The 23,251-nt window shown below is 27.1% G+C and overlaps 2 protein-coding genes across 4 annotated transcripts in view; one reads left to right on the top strand and one right to left on the bottom strand.

The window, feature by feature from the left end:
* Window positions 1–21,186, top strand: part of LOC100210487 (lethal(3)malignant brain tumor-like protein 3) — a 29,455-nt gene extending 8,269 nt beyond the window's left edge. For all 3 annotated transcript variants that reach the window (XM_065788059.1, XM_065788057.1, XM_065788058.1), the window contains exons 4-19: window positions 8,326–8,392; window positions 8,936–9,079; window positions 9,177–9,320; window positions 10,510–10,649; window positions 10,814–10,907; window positions 11,262–11,344; window positions 14,305–14,551; window positions 14,701–15,015; window positions 15,333–15,415; window positions 15,521–15,746; window positions 16,531–16,746; window positions 16,947–16,983; window positions 19,933–20,001; window positions 20,175–20,221; window positions 20,472–20,761; window positions 20,849–21,186. In XM_065788059.1, coding sequence (XP_065644131.1) covers window positions 8,326–8,392; window positions 8,936–9,079; window positions 9,177–9,320; window positions 10,510–10,649; window positions 10,814–10,907; window positions 11,262–11,344; window positions 14,305–14,551; window positions 14,701–15,015; window positions 15,333–15,415; window positions 15,521–15,746; window positions 16,531–16,746; window positions 16,947–16,983; window positions 19,933–20,001; window positions 20,175–20,221; window positions 20,472–20,761; window positions 20,849–20,959 — 2,313 coding nt within the window. In that variant the 3' untranslated portion in view covers window positions 20,960–21,186. The remainder of the gene's footprint in view (window positions 1–8,325; window positions 8,393–8,935; window positions 9,080–9,176; window positions 9,321–10,509; window positions 10,650–10,813; window positions 10,908–11,261; window positions 11,345–14,304; window positions 14,552–14,700; window positions 15,016–15,332; window positions 15,416–15,520; window positions 15,747–16,530; window positions 16,747–16,946; window positions 16,984–19,932; window positions 20,002–20,174; window positions 20,222–20,471; window positions 20,762–20,848) is intronic.
* Window positions 17,001–19,492, bottom strand: LOC105848537 (uncharacterized). The gene is made up of 5 exons (XM_065788060.1): window positions 18,741–19,492; window positions 18,524–18,646; window positions 18,326–18,427; window positions 17,723–18,219; window positions 17,001–17,265 (listed from the first exon to the last, which is right to left on the bottom strand). The coding sequence occupies exons 1-5, from the start codon at window positions 19,408–19,410 to the stop codon at window positions 17,071–17,073; spliced, it is 1,587 nt and encodes a 528-aa protein (XP_065644132.1). The 5' UTR covers window positions 19,411–19,492; the 3' UTR covers window positions 17,001–17,070.
* Window positions 21,187–23,251: the final 2,065 nt, after the last annotated feature.

The following is a 23,251-nucleotide window of genomic DNA, read 5'->3' as shown; positions in this document are numbered from 1 at the left end:
AATATAAAACAATTTTATGTTGATTTTGCGTTTGCATACAGTACTTCTTAGTCTTAAACCTTGCGGCATATCTTGTAAAAATGGATTCTCTCCCGCCTTCATGTTTACCTGACACATACGATTTACGATTTTTCAAGTCTTCTGTCATTTTTCGCTTTCTTCTTTATTTTCTGTTTCCCAACTTAATTAGTGGTTGTTTGCAAGTGGTTGGAGTTTGTTTTCGTTTTTTTTTTTTTTTTAATAAAAAAACTTTGAGTGGAATAAAGTTTTTATAAGTACCAACCGTCAAAGATTTAAGAATTCTAATGAAACCTCTGCATTGAATAATGTTGTAAGTAGTGTGTCACAAAGCTCATTTCTTGGGCTGTTTTTATTTGAAGTATACTTTAACAATCTCCTCTTTATGTTTACGATGCAAAGATCATATCTTCAGTAAAGGTAGAAAAAAGAAACAAGAAAAAAGGTTCAAGCCGATTTAGATGATCTCATTTGAACAGGATGATCTCATTTGGATGATCTCATTTGAACAGGAAGTTTCATTTAGCATTAACAAATCGTCAGCCGAGGACCATGAGGCTGTATGTCCAATTTTTTGTGTTTCCGAGAAAATCAAGTTTTAAAAATTAATTTGTAAAGACTTCCTGCCAGAATGTCCGACTAATTTTTTAAATATTTTAAAAAGTTGTATCATTATTGAGACTAGATTTATTGGACACATACCCCATTAATTGTTGAATACTTATTAATAATAAACATAAAAAACACAATGTGGACATGCGGCCTCTTGGTTCTCGGCTGACGAAATAATGTATGTCCAAGTAATTTAAATTCTAATCTTTGTTCTTCTTAATAATTTTTTATAATTAATAATCATTTATATAAATAATGATTGAGAATAATGACTGTATCAAAAAAAAAAAATTATCAGGAGAATCCCGCTCGGTCTCCGAATTTAAAAAGATTTTTTCAAAGTCTTCGTAATAATGAATTAAAACTGATAATAATGATAACGTAAGTATTTTACAAGAATTTCCTATTGGAAGACTTTTTATATCTGATTAAATTGATAAAAGTATTACACAAAATAGTATTTTAATGCGAATGACTTGAGAATAACCAACTTAATTTTGACAAAATTTTTTTTGTAACATTTTAAAAGGCAGTCAGTTTGCGAACAACGGGGTCTTATTTTTAAGTTTTAATTTTCTTGCATATTTCTATATATTCATATCTTTTTGTCTCAAAAAGCGTCAGACATGCAGTCTGACGCTTATTACTTAGCTTTGTAAAGAATTTCAACGTTTTTCAGTTTTAAGATGTAGTTTTTCAATTTTTAAGTTTTTCAATTCTAAAGACGTTTTTAAACAACGTTTTTCAATTTTAAAGATGTTTTTCAATTTTAAACGTTTTTCAATTTTTAAACGTTTTTCAATTTTTAAACGTTTTTCAATTTTAAAGACGTTTTTAAACAACGTTTTTCAATTTTAAAAATTTTAAAATTTTAAACGTTTTTTAATTTTTCGTTTAAAGCGTTTTTCAATTTTTAAACGTTTTTCAATTTTAAAGACGTTTTTAAACATCGTTTTTCAATTTTAAAGATGTAGATATATGAAAAAAAAGTTTAAAAATGTTTACTTATATGTTATGTTTTTTAATGACTGCATAATTTAGAACTCAATTGTTTAAACTGTCGTGATTTTATACGAAAATAAATAAGTCGAGTGTCGGCGAGAAGCTTTTTTAACGTATCAGATATATAAATAACACTGCTCCGAACCAGCCCTTACAATGACTACGTTGAAATGACATAATTAAACGCTAAGTTTATAAGTTTTAAACAAAAGCCACTATACCAAACAAACTAAATGTAATTGCTGTCCAATGCACTTTAATATTTTAAGTATAGAATCTTGTTGTCCGCAAATAACACTATATAAATCATGTTTTAATACAAGCTAATTTTTTTAAATTTTGTTGTATTGGGCTGGTTTGGCGCTTAACCACCCAAAAAGCTTTGGTGCATAAAACCAAAATATTTAATATGTTTATAATTGAGCCAATAGCGTTGGGTTTTGGTGACGTCACAAAATGGTTTGTCTGCATATCGATTCCATAATGACTCGCGCTACATAAAATAGTTGTATTTTTAGCACTGTAACCCTTCATTGTTATTTTGCAAAAAATTGCGGTGATCGTAGCCTGGTAACAAAAGCCAAAAACATTTTGTTTTCTCTTTATACGTCCAGTCGGTGTGACGTCACTTCGTTTTTAGTTTTTTCCATGCTTTATATAAGATTACTTTCTATATATATATGTTTGTGTGCCACAAAATTTGAAATCAATTTTTGAAAACTTTTTTCTCAACCAATTTTGCTCAAATTTTGCACACTTAATCATTTTCGATGACAATACAAGGAAATGGAAAAATTTGACCAAAAAAAGTTAATTAAGTTAACAAAAACTTAATTTGTATTTCCCCATAAGAACACTGAATTAATAAAAAAAAAATTTAATAACGTAACGTAATTTCTAGGCCCAATAGAATTTTGCTTGCATAAAGCATGGATTTGAAAAAAGAATTTTTTTTTGATTTACTAGTTTAAATTAAAAAACTAAAAAAATCTGTTACGTTTTGTTGAGTTTTTTGTTATATAAACATGTCAAAAATTGTTGTTTAGTCTGTTGCACTAAAAATATTTAAAAAAAAATTAAGAGCTGATGTTTTATATATTTTACAGTCTTCCTAAAGATGAAGTACTTCGGCTAAACGCGATAAGTTGTGCTGCAAATAATACTGCATGTAGTCAACAGCGGTTTCCTAAATCTTCAAATTTTATGTTTATATTTGATTGGTACATTTTATTCCTGGTGGGTTAGTTTTACTTTACATCCTTATTTAATATCGGTAAACACATATGCAAATATCAGTACTTTTTATAACACAATATTTAGGTAAAAGAGAACTTTTTGAGAAACATCCAAACTCAGTTCTTTCGATCTTTAATAATGAAAAGTTAAGTTCCCCTCGTATAAATATTTATATTATTAGATCTTCTCTCCAAGAACAAGCCCGTAGACAACTTTTTTTGATGTTTGAGCTAAGCAACTCTGAAACATGAAGAAAACTCTTTAAGTATGTTCATATATATGAGAAGTGAGGATGCTTTGCAAAAAAATCCGGTGATTGGAAACTGGGAACAACAAAAACCTTAAAATATTAGCCCCTCAGCCCCAAATAGGAGGGCAATGAGTCAAATTTGTTTTTTGTTTTTTAAATCTTAAACTTAATTTATATTCATCGAAGAATTTCAAATTTGATTCAATAATCTATAGTTGTTCGGCTTTTATGACTTTATAAAGTGTACAACCCCCTCAAATTGAGGGCTTCAAAATGACCTATCGGTCTTGTCACAAAGCACCGCGGAAGAGCATTTAGCTTGGAAGTTCAAATACAGTGCACAGTGGGCCAGTGACTGGACAAAAGTATAAAAACCAAAATCAGAATTTTTATGCCTAAATGGTGTCGAACCTATATAAAGACATTACAAAACAATTTAAAACCGTTTATATACACTTAAAGTTTTAATGAATATACTAATGCTGTGGTTGAAGTAGATGCAAATGTAAATTAGAAAAAAAAAATTATAAAGAGAAAAATGTTGTTTAAAAAATCGATGGAAATAAATAAAATTTACATAAAATATTGCGCTTTTTAAAATATTATATTATTACTCTATATTATCTAGATTTTAAAAGTTGTTAGACTAAAATTGGTATGTAATTAACATATTTATAGCAAATTTAAATATGCTTAATTTGTAACATTTTAATGTCCAACTTTTGCTTTTAATTGACAATATATTTTTTTTATTGCTACATCTTGCTTTTATACTCAGATGTTTTAAAGCTTATATATGTTTGCTTTAATAATTTCATAAATCTGGCTGCCACTAGGCGCCACTTAGGTTTTCTTTTACGTTTGAACTGTTTTACCTAACAAAAAATCTGTAATTGCGCTCAAAAATTTTTACTTGCACAAAATTTTAAAAAATGTGGAAAACATATAATACGGTCTTAGTCATACAAAACGTATTACTGAACAATAATATATATATATATATATATATATATATATATATATATATATATATATATATATATATATATATATATATATATATATACCTAATTTAAATTTTGTTCTTATTTATTTAGCGCTTATCAAACCAAATTGATTTAATAATCTATTTTGGTTGCTTTGGTTGTGGCTATTCATTTTAGATGTTGAAATGCTGTTTTTATTAAGGCTTCATGAGTGTCACAAGAAGCAAAATTCACTAATTTATTTGACTCAACAGTCTTTCGTTTATTTATTTTGATTATGTTAAGAGATGGATTCAAAGTAAACTAACCGGTGCAGGGTTTATTATAAAGAATTTAGCTTGGCTTGAAAATGATTTTAATACTACATTAATGAAGGATAGTAAAAATAAACAACTCGGCAGACCTACATTATCATTTCAAGAATCATCATTAAAAACAAAGAAAAGTTGAAACTTTGTCAACTTCAAATTCTTGTGAATTATTGTTTGCTAAGCTTGCACTACTTATAGATTAAATTGTCAAAGATTTTTGATGATTGTGAATGCATGGGAACAATATAAACATACAAATTTTAAAAATTCTGTAGACGCTCGTAAAATCTGTTAGTTAGAAAAACTAATTAATTAAATTAGAATACAATTTTGTTCTACAGGAAAACAAGTTTATCTAGCAACGTGTAATCATATTAAACTTAAATAAGTTTTGCTTTTCACGAGCAAGGGTCTCATAATAAAACAGGTGCTAAATAGTGTACATAGCGCAAATAAAACATATGCAACTAATAAAAGTTATTTGCTGCTAAGCAAAATTAGGTATCCATAGCAACTAAATAAAAAATATATTCACGTTTTTAAAAAGCGCGACCTCATATTGGTACTTATAAAATTTGGTAAATATAGCACTCGTAAAAATATCTGCAAATACCAAAACTAGATTTTTGCTATCCAAAATTTAGTATCCATAGCAACGAATTAAAAAAATAACACCTTTATAAGAAGCGCAGACATCATATTATTACTCATTCTAATTTTAGTCAATATAGCCCTAATATTAAATTAGTTATGAATTTTGTTCAGTAAAAGTGAATTCTGGCCCACTGTGCAGTGGTGTGAAAAATATTAAAATCATCTGCAAATTTTACTGATTTTTCAGTTTAAAACATGTTTAGGTTTTTAAAATAGACACAAGTAAAATAAAAATTTTTATGTTATGTTACAAGATACTTTTGGAAAGTACAAAAAAACTTTTTAAACTAGTTTATTAATACTTTTAAATAATACTCGCGCAGTGTGATTTGGTGACTATTTGGCATACTAGTGGTCAAAATAGCGGCGGACGTGTATTTCAGGTACACCCTTTTAGTACTTTTAGTTACTTTATTGAAAGCCATATCCAAACCAAACCCTGATCATAACCCTAAGAGTCAGGGTTAGGGTTTGGTTATGGTATGGTTTTTAACAATATTCGTTTCGTTTCAGACTTTTTTATGAACATACTTAGGGGTGTGTGCCTGAAATACAATCCGCCAAAATAGCCACCAAGTACCATTTGGCGGCTATTTTATCCTTACTAGTAATGTTTTAATGATTCTGGGAAAGTCTGTGCATACCAAGCAGCATAAAGACACTTAGTGCATTTATTTGTATTTTGAACAGATCATAAATGTTCTGTGATACATAGTAAAAGTACAATTTCATGACCAAGTCATTGTCATTGCCTTAGTTAGAGCCGAAGCCCCACTAAAACTTTATGCATTTTCTCAGATAAAGACTATCAAAAAGAAGTTTACAGTTAGTAAAATTAGTTTATGTCATCCCAAAAAACTTTATGTAGCTGAAATCACTCTAAAATGCTCAGATTACGGTTAAAAAGTTGATCATAATAGCATCTGCCATACTATTTTGATTGGTTAACTGTAAGAGAAACAAACAAACAAACAAACAAAAAAATCACCTTTAAAGCAAATTAAAGCAAAATAGTACCAAGATTTCTAACAGTTGTGTAAGTATCTATCTGATCCAATCAGATTTTTTTTTCTTTCTGAAACCAAGCAAGCTATTTCCTATCTCTAGTAGGACTGCCAACATTTGTTATGACACAACACATGTTAACACAAACTCCTGCTTTCACCAAACCAAGTGGAATTACATTTTATTGCACGCATTGTTTTTATCTTTGCTCATTTTTTTTTCATTTGCAACCTAGATCTTAAAAAAATCGAGTTACTAACAAATTGTTTGTTACATCTGTGATCCAGAACATAGGTCATATGTCTTAGTTAATAGCCTTGATAAAGAATTTCCAATCTTCCACGGTCTAGAAGTTCATCATATAAGGTTCCAATTCAAAATATAAAAAATAGTCAACATTCAGAGAGCTTAAACAAACTTCCAAAATCTCATTGATTTTGTTTTAATGAATGAAAAAATAATGTATATGACACAAAAATTTAGTAAATGTGCTGAAAATTTAAATATGACACTAAAACAGATTAAAAAGTTTGCTAAACTAAAATGTGCATCAATAAAATGTTAGACTTAAATTTACAAAATATTTTACACAAAACCATTTTTTTATGCTTTTTTAAGTTGTTGGTTCTAATATTTTTTACACTTGTAGATACCAAAAATATGACCTGAGCAGGCAATGAATCTCAGATTTCTTGATCATGAAACGAGCACTCCTACAGTTGCTCAAACATTTTCATATTCTATATGGTATATAGGATATTACTTTAGATACTTATTGACAGTGCCATAGCTAGTGAGTTGGAAGCCCGCCCTAAAACCAGCCATTTAGGGCCCCAACATCTTCAAATATTTTTCACTAGGTATTAATAAAAAAAAAAGCTCCTTAAATTTATAGATTTTTTCAGAAATTATTTTATATACTCATTTATATGATAGTCAAAAAAAAAAAAAAAAAAAAAGGTCACGCGAAACAACTGCATATAAAACTGTTAAACACCATAGACATTAGACTGCACAACTAAACTCAATTTCATAATGTTTCCAGATTCCAAAATTGCAAGCAAGCAATCTACTGCAAGAACAAAAGCAACTGCTCTAATTAAAAATCTATTAGCACCTCATTCAATTGAGATAATTAAATAGGACTTACAAAAGGTTCCTTTTTATAGAATTTCTACAGATTCAAGTAATCACAAATACATGAAGATGTTTCCAATACTCATCCATTATTTCATGGAATGTGATGGCCTAGTTTAACTCCTTGAGTTACAAACCTTGCCTAATGAAACCGTCGATACAATAACAGGGGTTTGTAGAGACATTGAACAATTATATTATTCAAGCAAAAAGCCTGGTGGCATTTGGGGCTGATAATATTAATTTTTGAGGGAGAGAAAGGCATGGAATGAATAGTGTGCTTTATAAATTAAAAGAAACATTTTCTACAAATATAGAAGAAGTTGGTTGTCCTGCACACATTATTCATAATACAGCTTCTACTGCCGGGGATGTCTTGTTGATTGATATAGAATCTGTAGTTTTAAAATTCTATAAATTTTTTTCAATATACACATTAAAGAGTGAAAAACATTAATATTTCTGCAAGTCCGCTGAGTTAACATATAACAATATATTATCACACTCAAGAACTAGGTGGCTATCGATCTTTCCAGCAATTGAAAGAATATTAAAATTGTGGGAACTATTGAAGAATTTTTTCCCTGGAAGAAAATCCCCCAAAAGCAATAATAGATTTTTTCAAAAATCCATTATTAGAAGTATATATATATATATATATATATATATATATATATATATATATATATATATATATATATATTCCTAAACAGCGTTTACAGCGTTTAGGGACATTTTATTTTATACTCTTAAACTACTTAAAATTACTATTTTTTTTCATATATTTCCTATTTTTAGTATTTTTATTTTATGTCTATTTTTGTTGATACATATTTAAATTTTACTTATAGAAATATGTTTTTCATAATTATTTTTGTTATTTTTATTGTGTTATTATATTATGATATTTCTTTTTTTTTTTTCATCTATTTACAAAAACAAATAATTACAGTAATATGATCATATCTATACCTAACGAAATATAACAAAACTGCATATGCTTTTTTAAAAATAAAGTTTTTAAAAAAACATAAAAGTTTTTAAATAATTAATTTAACTTTGAACAAAGAATTAAATCAAAAACAAGTTGGTATCTTTTTAATTTTATATTTAGACTCAAAAAGAAAATGAAGATCTTGAAAAAATGCTTCGATGGAGGAAGGGAGTTGGACATTTACAAGGTGTGTAATAATATATAATGAATAAATATTAGGAATTCTGAATAAAGATTAAGGATCCTTAATTTAAAACATTAGGAATGATTTTTTTGTTAATTTATAGGTTATAGATTATAAACTGTTTATCTAATGAATGATGGACCAAAAAATTATTAAAAACTGTTTTTAAAAAAATTATGAAAAAATATCAAAATGTTATATTTTATTAATCTGTGTTTACAAAAATATGTTAAAAATAATTTTGAAATGAGCTTCAGTTAATCAATTTTTGGCCTCAAAACCACAAAATTTCTCAAGTTTTGCTAATTTTTATATTTTTGTAAGATATTTTTATTTGATGCAAATATCGCACAAGTTAGCTTGAACACCAAAAACACCTGAATCTACCAAAAACAAATGAATCAAGATATCACTAAATATGTTGTACCATCAAGCGCAATTGATTTTTTTAACATATAGTTTTTTTACATTATCAGTTAATTTACATTTATTTACTAAAAAATTTTGTCTTAAAAATTGTAGTATATAGAAAAAATGATTATGTAGGGAGTAGCCTAAAGTTTAGAAAGTCTGCAAAAGGTGTTCTAGAAGTCATTACTCCTGATTCTGATGATGAAGATGATGTTGATATTGAAGATGACCTTGATCCAGGAGAGAAAAAGTCAAGAAAAAGAAAGTCCATTATGAAAAGTATTTAATATTATATATTTAATATTATTTATATATATATAATTATACGTACATTAATTTTTAATACTTAACGAGTTTTAATTTTTCTTTTTTTTAGATATAGATGCTCAAATAGAAAACATTCAACCACCACAAGATGGTGTGAAGAAAAAATCAAAGAAAAAAAGTATTGATGATGAGTCTGTTTTAAAATGTGAAACGTGTGGTTCTTTTGGATTAATTACAGAATTTCGATCTTCTGGTATTAATGTTTATACATGTTTAGCTATGTGGGTGTATGTATGTATATATATATATATATATATATATATATATATATATATATATATATATATATATATATATATATATATATATATATATATATATATATATATATATATATATATATATACACACACACACACATATATATGTGTGTGTGTGTGTGTGTGTGTGTGTGTGTGTGTGTGTGTGTGTGTGTGTGTGTATATAAATATGTGTATATATATATATATATATATATATATATATATATATATATATATATATATATATATATATATATATATATATATATATATATATATTTAAACTAATTGATATTTATATGTTCAAGTATGTTCTTACCATTGGCCAAATAAGTTTAGGCTTTACCTGATAGTATACCTGCAACATAGAGAAAACAGTGTATTTTGATTTTGAAGTGCTATTTGATCTATTAGGTGTCTTTGACCCACCCTAATAAGCATGCTTATGTCTTATTCTAGGTAATGGCAGAGTTTTTGGAATATTTACTAACAAAGTAAGCTGAGCATTCAGTCAATCCTGATTAACTGTGTCATTTATCATTTATATACATTTTTGTGTCCATATCAATAATGAATAGTTGATTGATTCAACTGATTTTTTAGTTATCAACTTTATCATTACCGGGTTCAAAGTACTTAAATAAAAATAAAACTTTGAAAAATGAAAAAGAGTTCCTTTTTATTTATTTTTATTTTAAATTTATTTTATCTTCTGGAAACTTCAAATATTGATCAGAAATTCCTTTTAAATTTATTATCAGAATTAGAGTTTCAACTTTTTATTAAATCCGATAAATCAACTTTTTTTAATTCTTAATTCTTTTTTTTTTTGTATAATCATATATTAATAAGCATATTAATAACATTTAGCTGAAATAAATTAAGTTTTATCTGAGTTAAAGTTCACCAGCCACTGAGAGCCCAATGCTGTAGCCAAAGTTTTCAAGCACAAATGCCCCCTCAAAGCAATCAGAGAATGCTGGCTTCTTATCAAAACATATATATATATATATATATATATATATATATATATATATATATATATATATATATATAAAATGTTTAATGTATAATTAAAATTTGTTTTGATTGTAGATATTCATATATGTTTTGTTGCAGGAAGTGTTTACTTTTTATTAGGTCGGTTTTGTAGCCAAAGATGTGTTGGTGCTTATGCTAGCCGAAAGCGTGCAGAAATGATTGCAGAGCAGTTTGCCAAAGGTGAGCGCCCGATTCCCAAAACAGGTAGAAAGTCTGGTAAAAAAAGTAGCAAACACCAGGTAATTTAAGTTTACTTACATTTTTCAAATTACATTTTGACTTTTAAAAAAAGAGAAAAAATGTTTGATGTTTACTTGTTCTGGATTTATGTTCTCGTTCTTGATTTGAAATTTTAAAAATTGTTAATTACTTAAATTATTATTATTATTATTTTTTTTTTCAGCTAAATGATTTTGATAGAAAGTTATCTATTGTTGAAACAAAAGAAAATAAAGAACATGTTGAAAAAGATGATTCATACATATATTATTCTACTGGTATGTTAAAGTCAAGTTTAATATTAAATTATAAGAAATTTTTTGTTCATGTAACTTGTAATATGTTACTCTCGAGTCCTTAATAAAGGGGGGGGGGGGATGTTTATTATTTTTGTAAAATTTTCCCACCCACTCCAAGCTTATAAAGACCTCTAATAAATAATGGTAATTCTTTTATTCAGTTTTACTACTTTGATATTTTATGATGCATGAAAAAAATAGTTCCCACCCCCGCTTTTATTCCACCCCACCCCACCCCCCTTCCCCCCTTATTACCTCTTTCTATTAAGGATTCCAGAGTATAAAAGTTTTGTTTATGTTCAAATTTTATTTTACAAAAAAATTTTTTTTTAGTTGGATTTAGAAAACCGTTTAGTTGGAGTGAATACCTGGAAATTACTAACACAAAGGCAGTTTCACAAAACACTTTTTTAAAGGCATTATATTTTTCAATTTTGTTATACTTTTTACAGAGGATGCAAAGTCCATCTTTTTTGTAACTCTATCGTAAAAATAATGAGATTCAAGACTACAGAAAATACTATCACTTGAATATTAAGAATAAGTTGGCATAAACTACCATATAAACAATCCAAGTAGCATTATAAATAATCCTTGTAAAAACTGATCTACTAGTGGAGTAAAAAATAGAGGCTTTAAATTATGACTTTGCATCCCTTATTTATAATAATAAATATAATATATTCTTTTTATCGTAATATATTGGTATTATTGATATTATAATTAATAACAGCAGTATGTATATAGCATCAAAATACTTTAAATGTTGAAACTTTGCTTATTTCATGAAATTCAATGATTTTCAAAATTTCAAACATATTTCTCAAATTTGCTTGTATAATGATATATGCAACCAAAATTCATCATAAAGTGAGCCTATTTTTTCGGAACTAAATTTAAAAAAAAGAAAAAAAATATCACAATAAAAAAGTTTTTTTATTGTGTTATTTTGTATGTAGATAAGCTGCTTACACGCTAATTTGTTATATCTGCTTTGTTTGTGTTTCAAGAATAACAGTTAATGATGTTTTTTTTATTTATTTATTTTTTAACAAATTTACTCTCAACAGACTTTAAGCAACCATTATTTAAGATTAGAGTTAACAGAGAGCAAAGAAGATAGTTAACAAAAAGCAAAGAAGATAGTAGATAGGTAGAAGATAGTAGATAGCAAGAAAATGGTCGACAGAAAACTTTAATAACTGTAAGTTTTATGTGTCATGTAATCAGGGAGATTGGAGAACGTTTTATGAACAGTTATATTAAAAGGATACAATTTAGATGACTAGTCATATGAGATTTATAGAAGAAAAATGAAAAAGAGGTTTTAACATACATGGAAGAGAGGCTTAAGCTTGGCAGCTAGAGGCTACATTTACAATTTTTTAAATCTTGTTTAATAGAGAAAGGGCATGATAAAAAGAACCAGCTCAAATATGACAATACAAGTACTCCATACAAGGATGAATAAAAAATTTATCAAAGTAGAGAATATATTAGGAGTAAGAAAGTGATAAGTATGATCAAGCAACCAATTTTAGTTTTGCATGTCTATATATTGTTTCTTTGAGTGGTCATTAGTCAAAGAAAATGTAAATTATAAGAAGATATATCCTAGAAAATGTCTTAGAAGATCTTAGAATCTTAGAAGATGTAAATTAAGACTTGATTTGTCAATAATAAAACAGTTATTGGCTAATAATAATACCACAGTAATTCACTAATATTAATACAATAGAAAATTAAAAAACAGGCAGGTTGAAAAGTTAGAACTTTAGTAGGTGCTAATTTTGCAATCGGTTGAGTATATGGTTTATATGAGCATAAAGTATAGGATTCCGTAACAGTGTTGCCATTCATCAATAGAGGTTAGTAGTGAAAGATTATCTAAGATGTAAAGTGGAGGTCTCAGTAAGAGGTTGCCATTTATCAATATAGTATCAGCAGTATTGCAATAATTATTAGCATTAAATAACTTAGTTTTGATTGGCTTAAAATTCGCCAGCTGTTGTGAAGTTGTCACATTAGAAAGTTTACATTCAAGTTTAACTTCAAGTTTTAAGCAATAAAAAAGTAATGATTATATAGTTGTGTAGTATATTTCATCAGCAAAAAAAGTCACTTTAGAGTAAAGATTATCAGGAAAATTATAAATAAGACTTGTTCCTGTCTTTTGTTGTTCTTTTTGTTGTTTTTGTCTTTTGTTGTTCTTTTTTTTGTTCTTGTCTTTTGTTGTTCTTGTTTTTTTTTGTTGTTCTTGTTTCTTTTTGTTGTTCTTGTTTCTTTTTGTTGTTCTTGTTTCTTTTTGTTGTTCTTGTTTCTTTTTGTTGTTCTTGTTTCTTTTTGTTGTTCTTGTTTCTTTTTGTTGTTCTTGTTTCTTTTTGTTGTTCTTGTTTCTTTTTAAGAGAGTTAAGAAAGTATTAAAGAGATTTCTGAAGAACACTTCTGAAGAAGAACACTTCTGTTCTTCTGACTGTGACAGGGATGTTTTTAAGGCCCCACACTGTAGAAAAATTTAAGTGGGAAATAACTTTAGCAACAGAAGCTAAAGTGGTTAGGATGTTTACATCTAAATGATGTCTAACATGCTCATGCACTTCCTGTCATCAGAAAGGAAGAGCATGGTAATGGTTAGAGATTCCATAAATAGTAACTTTTCTGAATACCGAATACTCGGCTAGACGCTTGGCTGAAGCACAGAATATTCTGCAACACTTAGTTATTTTGAGAGTTCTGATCTGTTTCTTTGAAGTGCATATGTTAATTACCCTGTGGGCGTTTTTGTTTTATTTGTGACTAGGTTGTGTCACAGCGCACATTATTTGTTGACTGTTATGTATTGTTTTAACTATAATTATGTATAAAATTATCAAACTCTTCAAACCATTTAGAAAGGTCACAAAAATAAAAACTTCCTACGGATTAGCACACACTTATTAAATATAATATCTTCACTGCAATGTGAACTTATAAAATGGTTCAACTTTATTAGGATTGACAATTATACCGTTGCCTTTTTTATTGATGCAAAATTTTTGCATGTTCCAAAACTAATGATGTTAATTAAAACACAACCAGAAAAACAAAAAGAATTTTAAATGCTCTTAGAAAAATTGTGATGAATGGCACACATTGCAATCTTTTTTCAGTGTAAGGTTAATCCTTAGTGAAAAGCTGTTTGACACTGATGAACCATCACCTGTGTCTAATAGTCTAATATCTAATAATGAAGGTAACTAGTTAGCAATATTTGGCTGAATACCATAAGCAAATACCGAATAGTAACCAGGTATTGGTGGCATCTCTAATAATGATATCTCTTTACAGCAGTAAGAAGATATCAATTAAAAGTTGATAAATGTTTTGTATACTTTAGGAATATGCAGAACAAGATTGCTTCCCTAAAAATGAGTTTCGTCAGACTATGAAGTTAGAATGTGTTGATCCAAAACATCAGTCAATTATTTGTGTTGTATCAATTGTGGAAATACAGGGTGCAAGGATGCGCTTGCATTTTGATGGTTGGTCAGAGTGTTATGATTTTTGGATAAATTCTGATTCATATTTTTTACATCCTTGTGGTTGGTGTCAGAAAAATGCTCAAAAGTTGACACCTCCAAGAGGTAAATAAATTTTAATTTTTTAAATTTATAAATTTGTAAATATAAAAATATAAGTGATATGTAGTGGAAATAATATTTTCTTTTTGCATTATAGGAAATATTATCATTTGAACTTTTTTTAATATTTCTTTTCACACATTTGGATGCAGGTATGGACTCAGAGACATTTTGTTGGAAAGATTATCTTTTGTTAACAGGATCTGAAGCTGCTCCTGAAAGTTGTTTTAGAAAGTTGCCTTCTCCTACTCATGGTTTTCAGATAAATATGAAACTAGAGGCAATTGATAGAAAAAATCCTGATCTTGTTTGTGTAGCTTCAGTAAACAATGTTATTGCAGAACATTTTTTGGTTCATTTTGATGAATGGGATGACTCATATGATTATTGGTGTAGAGATGATAGTCCATATATTCACTCAGTTGGTTGGTGTGAAAAAAATGGAGTAACACTTATTCCTCCTACTGGTAAGTAATAAATTTTTATAATGCCAAATAAAATCTCCTTTTTGTTGTCGTTTGTATAGTTGAATTTTTTTTTAATTGCTAACCCACATGAAATGATTAAATTTTTTTTAGATGAAATGATTAATTAATTGAATTTTTTTAATTGCTAACCCACATGATATGATTAAATTTTTTTCAGATGAAATGATTAATTAGTTTAATTTTTTTTTTAATTGTTAACCGACATAAAATGATTTAATTTTTTTTTAGATGAAATGGTTTATTAGTTTAATTTTTTTTTAATTGCTAACTCACATAAAATGATTGAATTTTTTTAGATGAGATGATTAATAAGTTTAAATGGGATGACTACTTAGAACAGACAAAAACTATTGCAGCTCCATCTGAATTATTTAAACTAGTAAATAACATTAAAGTTATTTATAACATTATATATATATTTTGGTTTATTAATAGACAAAATACTTATATAACATATAAGAAACACTTTGAAATTATTTTATAGCGAAAAGAACCAGTTTTTGAAGTTGGCCAAAAACTTGAAGTTGTTGATCCTAGAAACCCTACATTAGTTCGCGTGGCAACAGTTTCAGAGTGTGAAGAATATCGTATTAAAATACATTTTGATGGCTGGAGTTCTATTTATGACTACTGGTTTGATACAGATTCTGCAGACCTGCATCCAATTAATTGGTGTAAAAATACTGGCCATATTCTTGAGCCACCTAGATGTAAAGTTTTTTTATCTTTTTTTTTTCTTTCTCTCTTTGAAATACTACATTTGATTTTTTTATTTTATTGTTGATATGGCAGATTTAAGGGTATGACAAATTTTAAAAATTTTTTAAAAAAGATATTCTATCATGAGGGTGCTTATGGTCTTTTATATTTGATTGTAGTAACCATTGAAAAATTTAAGTCTTTTAAAATTTGAGTTAAAGTTAATTAGTTGGCCATTAATTTTAATGGTAACTTCATTTAACAATTTTTCTATTTTACCATTCTTCTATTTCTTTTTTAACCATATTTAGCAGAGTTTAGGTCTAAAATATGTATTGTTTATAACTCTAAATTAATGGTATAAAACATGATTAATTCGCAAACAGATTATTTATAATAGCTAAAATGTAGTGATAATAATATATAATATATATTATAATATATACAATAATATATAAGTGACATAATAACTAAACATAGTTAAGAGAGGACAGGTTATTAACAGGAAACATTGTTTAATGTAGTGCTATTTTAACTGGTACTAAAACTTTGTTTTTAAAATATTTTTACAGTGGGGTCTCATTCAAAAATTATTTGAGTTCAATAACAACTGATGGTAATCTTTGTGATAGTGACCTTTGCTATGATGACTTTGATGCCTTTGAATACTTACTTTAGTTATGATGTTTTGTAAAAAAATATTTTTAGTGTTGTCTCTTAAGATATAACTATCTGTTATCAACATTGTACAGTAACCATATTCTTTTTTAACTTTTAAATTTTTTTATATTACAGCTGGTTATGAATCTGATATACTTTGTAAAACTATTGGATGCAGAGGAATTGGACACATAAAAGGTGCCAAATACACTACACATCACACCAGTTTTGGCTGTCCTTATACAATTCAAAATTTAAACAAATCTGCATCACCAGTTATTGATAGACTTGCTCCCAATGCAAGCATCGAAGAGAGTTCAATATTAAATCGTATACACAATAAAAAATTAGGTAAGTTACTTTATAAATAATATTAAACATGAATATTTTATAAGTTACTAATAAATTAATTTTAAAAATATCATTAAACTTGAGAGTTAAAAAATCAAGAAAAACTTCATTTTTTAAAATTTCATTTTTAAAAACTTCATTTTTATGACCATTTTGTTTGTTGTGTTCAATGTATTACTAAAATTGTTTTCAATATTTAGATTCTTTACCCGATTCAACAACAAGTTCTCACAAACAGTAAATACTTTTTGTATTTATGATATTTTTTTTTTTTATTTGTTAATAAAATCTATTAATAATAATAAAAATAGCATAAAACAGTCATTATACATCAAAGTACTGAGCTAAGTAATCTTCAACTGATTTAAAAACAATTGGTTCATAATGAACTGCATCCCAAGGTTTCAACACAGTGCCAGTTCCGGCTGGATATGACAAGGACATGGGATATACATCTAGAACATTAAAACCAGATTTGCACATTTGGTATGATGCGAAGGCATTGAATAGCTGTACCCTCTGAAAAAAAATTACTGAAACATTTTGAAAGTTTATGACTCCATATTTACATAGTGTATTGTATGTATGTATGTATATATATATATATATATATATATATATATATATATATATATATATATATATATATATATATATATATATATATATATATATATATATATATATATATATATATATATATACTATAAATATATTTAATATATATATATATATATATATATATTTATATATATATATATATATATATATTATATATATATATATATTATATTATATATATATATATATATATATTATATATATATATATATATATATTAAATATATTTATAGTATATATATATATAATATATATAATATATATATATATATAATATATATATATATATATATATATATATTTATATATATACATATATATATATAAATTATATATATATATAAATATATATTACCTGAGTTGTTAAAAATCTGTTGTCATTGCTGAACCTTCCATTATACTTTGGATCCCCCCATTTCCATTTCTGAAAAGCTGTTGTTGTTTTCCAAATAATGCTTGTTCGTTTTTTTCTTTTCTGCTTTTCTTTTAAAAGATCAATTACAGCATTTAACATAGTTTGAAATTTTTTAAAAGGTATTGTTTGCACAAAATGCAAACCATAATTTAAAAACAGTAAACTATTTTCATCAAGTTTTTCTATGACTTGGCGAAGTTCATTTACTATTCTCTCTATACTAAAGTCTTCATCATTATCTTCGAGCTTTGCTTTTTTTAGATCACCATGTGTGTCATATACCCAGTTGTATGTTCTATTACATGTTGAAAATGTCTTTTTACAAAGTTGCTTATTAATATTAGCTCTGTAAAAGAAGTCGCCAATTGAATCACCAAAAATCCAAAGGGTTCCTTTTCCTTTTTCTTTATGTGTGTCTGTTTTTTTTGTAAATGGTTCTGTAAATAAAAACAAGTTTTTAAAATTCTGCTTTTAAAAATGTTATATTAATCACGGAAAAAAAATTTTAAGTACGTAACACGGAAAAAATAAGTATTTTTTCACCTGTTAAGTACATTTCCCATGTTTTGTTGTTAAACCATCGGCCAAAACCATCCCACATATAGCATGATTCTTTTGGATGGAACCATTTTTTCTCTTTAAGTGCTGAAATGTTGTGAGAGTAAATAATATGGTTAAACCCTTCATTCATTACACCCTTCATTCATTACTCCATTTTATTTTTTCAAAATATTATTTTACTTCTGAAAACGGAGGATTTCTTTTGTACTTGAAAACGTATGCTTGATGGAAATTTTTCATCCAAAAATGATCTTTCATTTCCTGATAGTATGTGAGGTGGTTGGTATTTTCCCTGGGCATTACCTATTGTCGTGAAATTAAAGTCACAATTTTAAATTTTATTAATTTAAGTGATTTTGTTTTAACAAATTAAAACAAAAAAATAAAATTGCTATACCATTAACAAACCAATTTTGAGGTGGATCTTTGAGTCCGTCACACATTGTGTAGTCTAAATGCATGTTAACATAGTATAGACCAGGATCCATAATTAAAAAAATAGCTTCATAAGAACCGTCTAGCCGATCATGAAGAGTTACAGGTACTGAAGTTTCACCATAAACAAAAACACGCCACACGTCACCTCCAAAAGTTTTCTGATTGTTTGTTAAATCTTTTGAAAATATAACTATCCTGCTGAATTGACCTGCAGGCTGTATATCAAGCGTCACGTGACTAAACTTTACAGATGTGTGCAAGTGTTTTTTTCTCGTATCGTAATGCGACATCCATTTTGTTTCGTTAATGCACGGCTCTAATATTCTTGTAAAGTTACTCACGTACTCACGCTGTAAAAGCCAATACTTTTTAAAAAATTTATCATTATCTTCTGATGTTACCAACCTTGTTGTGTTTAATGTAACTTGTTTATTTCCATCTGAAGTAAATGTTGGGTTTGTTTTGATACTAGTTGACACATACCTGTTTTGTATTCTATTTTTTATAGTTTTTATCGTAATATTGTCTCTGTGTTGGATATAAGTATTTCTGTTTGAATTGGTGTTTATGATACTATAAATAACTATGGCAGCCATTATCACGAAAAAAATGCATAATCTTCTAATCATAATTTCAATGATTAAAAAAATGAAATTCAATTATTATATTTTGAAAAATATTTTTTTACACCACGAAGAAATGAACAAAGTTCACCGAACACGTTCAGTATGATGAAACGTAATATTATAATAAGTTGTGCATTTCTTTTGGTTGAGCGTATTATCTTTTATTCGGTTATTGTATGTTGTTATTGTACCTACAATAAACCGAATAAAAGATAATTGACTATGGAATAAAAGAAAAACCGAATAAACGAATTGCTTTTTTCAGTGCTGAAAGTTTACGACTATTAAATTAAAAAAATTTTAATCATATAGTACTTTTGCTTTTTAATAATAGGAGTAAACTTGTTATTTTCTTCAAGTTCATTATATTTTCTAAAGACAGTTGAGTCACGACTGTAAAACACTCGTTTAAGCGATGTCATGAAATAAAAAAATTTATAAAATTTTTTTTTAAACATAAGTTTAACAAAATATTGTTAAATGTTTCAAATCTAAATATTATAGTTTTTTTTTATTTTAATATAGCCCAATCTCTCGTCCGGTTGGTCGTCCAAATAAAGTCTCCCCTACTACTTCAAAGATAACTAAGTCTAAGTATACTTTTGGAATTCTAAATTTAAAAACAGATATTTTATAAAAAATAATATTTTAATAAATTAATGATTTTATTAAAAATATTTATAAATTAACAATTACTATTATTTAAAAAAATGATAATCAATAAGTCCGGTTTTAAATTATTAAAAAAGAATTCTATTATTTTTCAGACCTTTTAAAAGTAAGAAAAGAAGGGGAAGTGACGAAGTATCATCTTGTAAGTATACTCAAGAATTTCATTTAAACTCACCTATGGCATTTTAGGCGTTTTTTCTCCTTTCTGATCGACTAGCAAATGAACTCTTTGAAATAACCGAAATTAGTTTTTAGCGCGCGATTGAATTAAATTGTTAATGTGTAAATAAGCTTTTCCATGAATAAATTTTAATTGAAATAAGCGCTTTATTTTTGGTTGCTTTACTTAGAAAAGTTTCTAAATCTTAAAAATCTTACATTTTTTATTTTAGCTACGCCTTCTCTAAATGATACTCCTTTAAGTCATGCGTCCTCTCTAAGTAAAACACCTACTTTTAATCAAACCTCTGATGTTAATCATACGCCTGATACAAATTATAGTAGTACGTTCTCCATAAAGCCTCATTCTAAACCTATTCCATCAACGCACATTCCTGCTGGTCATCCTTACGTTTTAACTAATCAGTGTAGAAGTTCTGCTTTAACATGGAGTCAAGAAGACGTTGCCCATTTTCTAAATAAATTAGGATTTCAAGATCTTGTAAACCCTTTCAAAGAAAATGTAATTTTTAATTCTTTGTAATATCCATTTATTGTACTGATATATTGATTCTTCAAACGCTGGGTTTATTTAATTTTATTTCTTTAGGAAATCGATGGTCAAGCGTTGTTACTATTAAGTCAAGCAGATATGGTACGTCATTTAAAGTTAAAGTTAGGTCCTGCTTTGAAAATTTATAGCGAGATATCCAAACTTTAGTATACGATTCAAATAGCAGAAATATTTAAAGTATTCACGTTGACATTTATGCCGAGAATATTATATAGTTTTAATACAGAAATTTATTTTTTAATTTATAAAATATTTATATTCTTCGAACTGTGCTCGAATTATGTTTTGTACAGATTTTAATATAACCTTTTCTTTTTCTTGGAATGTTTGTTTAAAAATTCGAATGAAAAAATATGTGAATGCAATTTTTCAAAGTTTTGTATGCATTCGTTTAATTTTTATTTGGTGGAAATCTTGGGATGAAAAGTTTTCTTTTTTTCAAACATTTTAAAACATTTTTGCTTATATATACATATATTTATTTATAAATAAGATGTTTTAATTTATATACAATTAACAACACCATTTATACAAAATTTTGGAGGTGTAGGGAAGAATGGCGCAAAATGAAAAATTGCGCCATTTTTCCCTAATCCTTGTGTTTTTTTTTTTTTTTTTAGATAACAAAATAACTTATTAAGCTGGCTCAGTTTTAAAGTATATTATATAGTGTCTATTGGTATCGTTATTTTATAAACTACATTTCCCACAAATCAGTCGTCTAATGATTTTGTCAATGACATCATTGTAAGATATTCTTGATGATTTTGCGTCAATGAGCAAATTATTTTTTGTCAAACATTGTTATGTAAATTATCAAAATAACCTTCATAATAATCACTGTACCAGCAATTATTAGATTCGCTGAGAAAAGCTTTAATGCACTAATTCGAAGCTAAAGATCTGCTTCTTCTTTACACAATTGTAAATGTTTTTACACAGCAGGTTAAAAAGTTGGTAGCTAACACACTTTTAATTTCTCTAAAAATAAATATTTTCAACTTAAAGCAGAAAATGTACGATTTCAGCACGATACATACTATTGTCTTGTTTTATCTAGGTATGTGCCATGAAATTTTTAAATCAATCAAATACTAGATTGTTATATTTTATTAGAAAGGCTTCAATTCAGTATTTGGTGAAATATCGAAATCAAACTAATTAAGGACAAAAAATTATTAACAGCAAGTTTTCTGATAAATGAATTAAATGAGTTAAAGAAACTTTAGCAGTAACAATGCAGTAAACTTTTGTGGTCAAGTTTTAGTTTTTTTTCACTTTAATTTTTATAAGTTTCTCGTACGTTTGCTAATTTAAAAAAAAGTTGGATCAAAATACCGTATTATCCTATCTAACCTTTCTTTAAACAAAACAAAAAAAGAAAAACCTATTGTTAATAATGTTAATGTTAAACCTAATCAAGAAATGTTGGTACTGGTTTATCATAACATTCTTTCTAGATATCTTGGCTCTATGATTCAATCTAGCTTTGTAAATTTACTTATTCAGAGCCTTTAGTGACTCCTTAGAGTAGAAACCAATTGATAGTTCTAATGCTTCAGATATCTGCACTCTATATTCCAAGAGTGTATGAGCAGTTGGTTGAATCACGTTCCAATAATAACTTTTGAGTATAAGAGCTGTAAATTCATTACAATACTGACCAAAACTTTCAGATTTCAACTCATAACAGGAGCATACTACTCTTAGGATTATCCTCAATCTAATAATTATATCTACTGCTACTTACGTTATACTGCTACTTACGTTATACTGCTACTTACGTTATACTGGCAAAAGTCTTAGTATTTTTCAATGCCCTTCTGGCAGTGTTCCCATGATTAGTGTTGCCAAAATATAAATATTTTTAATAATAATAAATGTAAAAAATAATCAAAAGATCTGAGCCAGCAATGGAGAGTGGAAAAGCCCAATAATAAATTTTTTCATTGACTGGTTTAGACTTAATCAATGCTTATTAAGTTAATAAGTTCTCTGGGCTTAGGTCTACAAACATTACACAACTGGGAGGACAGAGTGTTAACCACTTTATCATCGAACATGGTTAAGTCTAGTTTGAAATTAAATGTAATAGGTGTATTAGGTTTACTTTCTTTTACTTCTAACTTCACCTCAAACTTGACTAGTCGATTCATTTCTGCTTTAAAAAGTTCATATTCCATATAGATATTGGAAACGTATGGGTCTGCAGTAATGTGTACTAGAGGGTTTCTAATATTAACCATGCATTTACCTTCACGGTGGTTAACTAAAGTTAAACAATAGCTGTCTGAAAAAGACATTGCTTGTTAACTTGGGCCTTGCCAGAATTTGTATCAATATATTTTTGACACACTTTGACTGCATAACATTTTTGTTTCTCATTCTTAATTTTATGAAGTCAAGGATAAATACCTGCGTTATGTATTATGAATGAAT

The sequence above is a fragment of the Hydra vulgaris genome, chromosome 01 (genome assembly GCF_038396675.1).
Source record: "Hydra vulgaris chromosome 01, alternate assembly HydraT2T_AEP".
NCBI lineage: Eukaryota > Metazoa > Cnidaria > Hydrozoa > Anthoathecata > Hydridae > Hydra > Hydra vulgaris.
The sequence above is the reverse complement of the archived record's forward strand: the minus strand, read 5'-3'. Positions and strand labels throughout refer to the sequence as shown.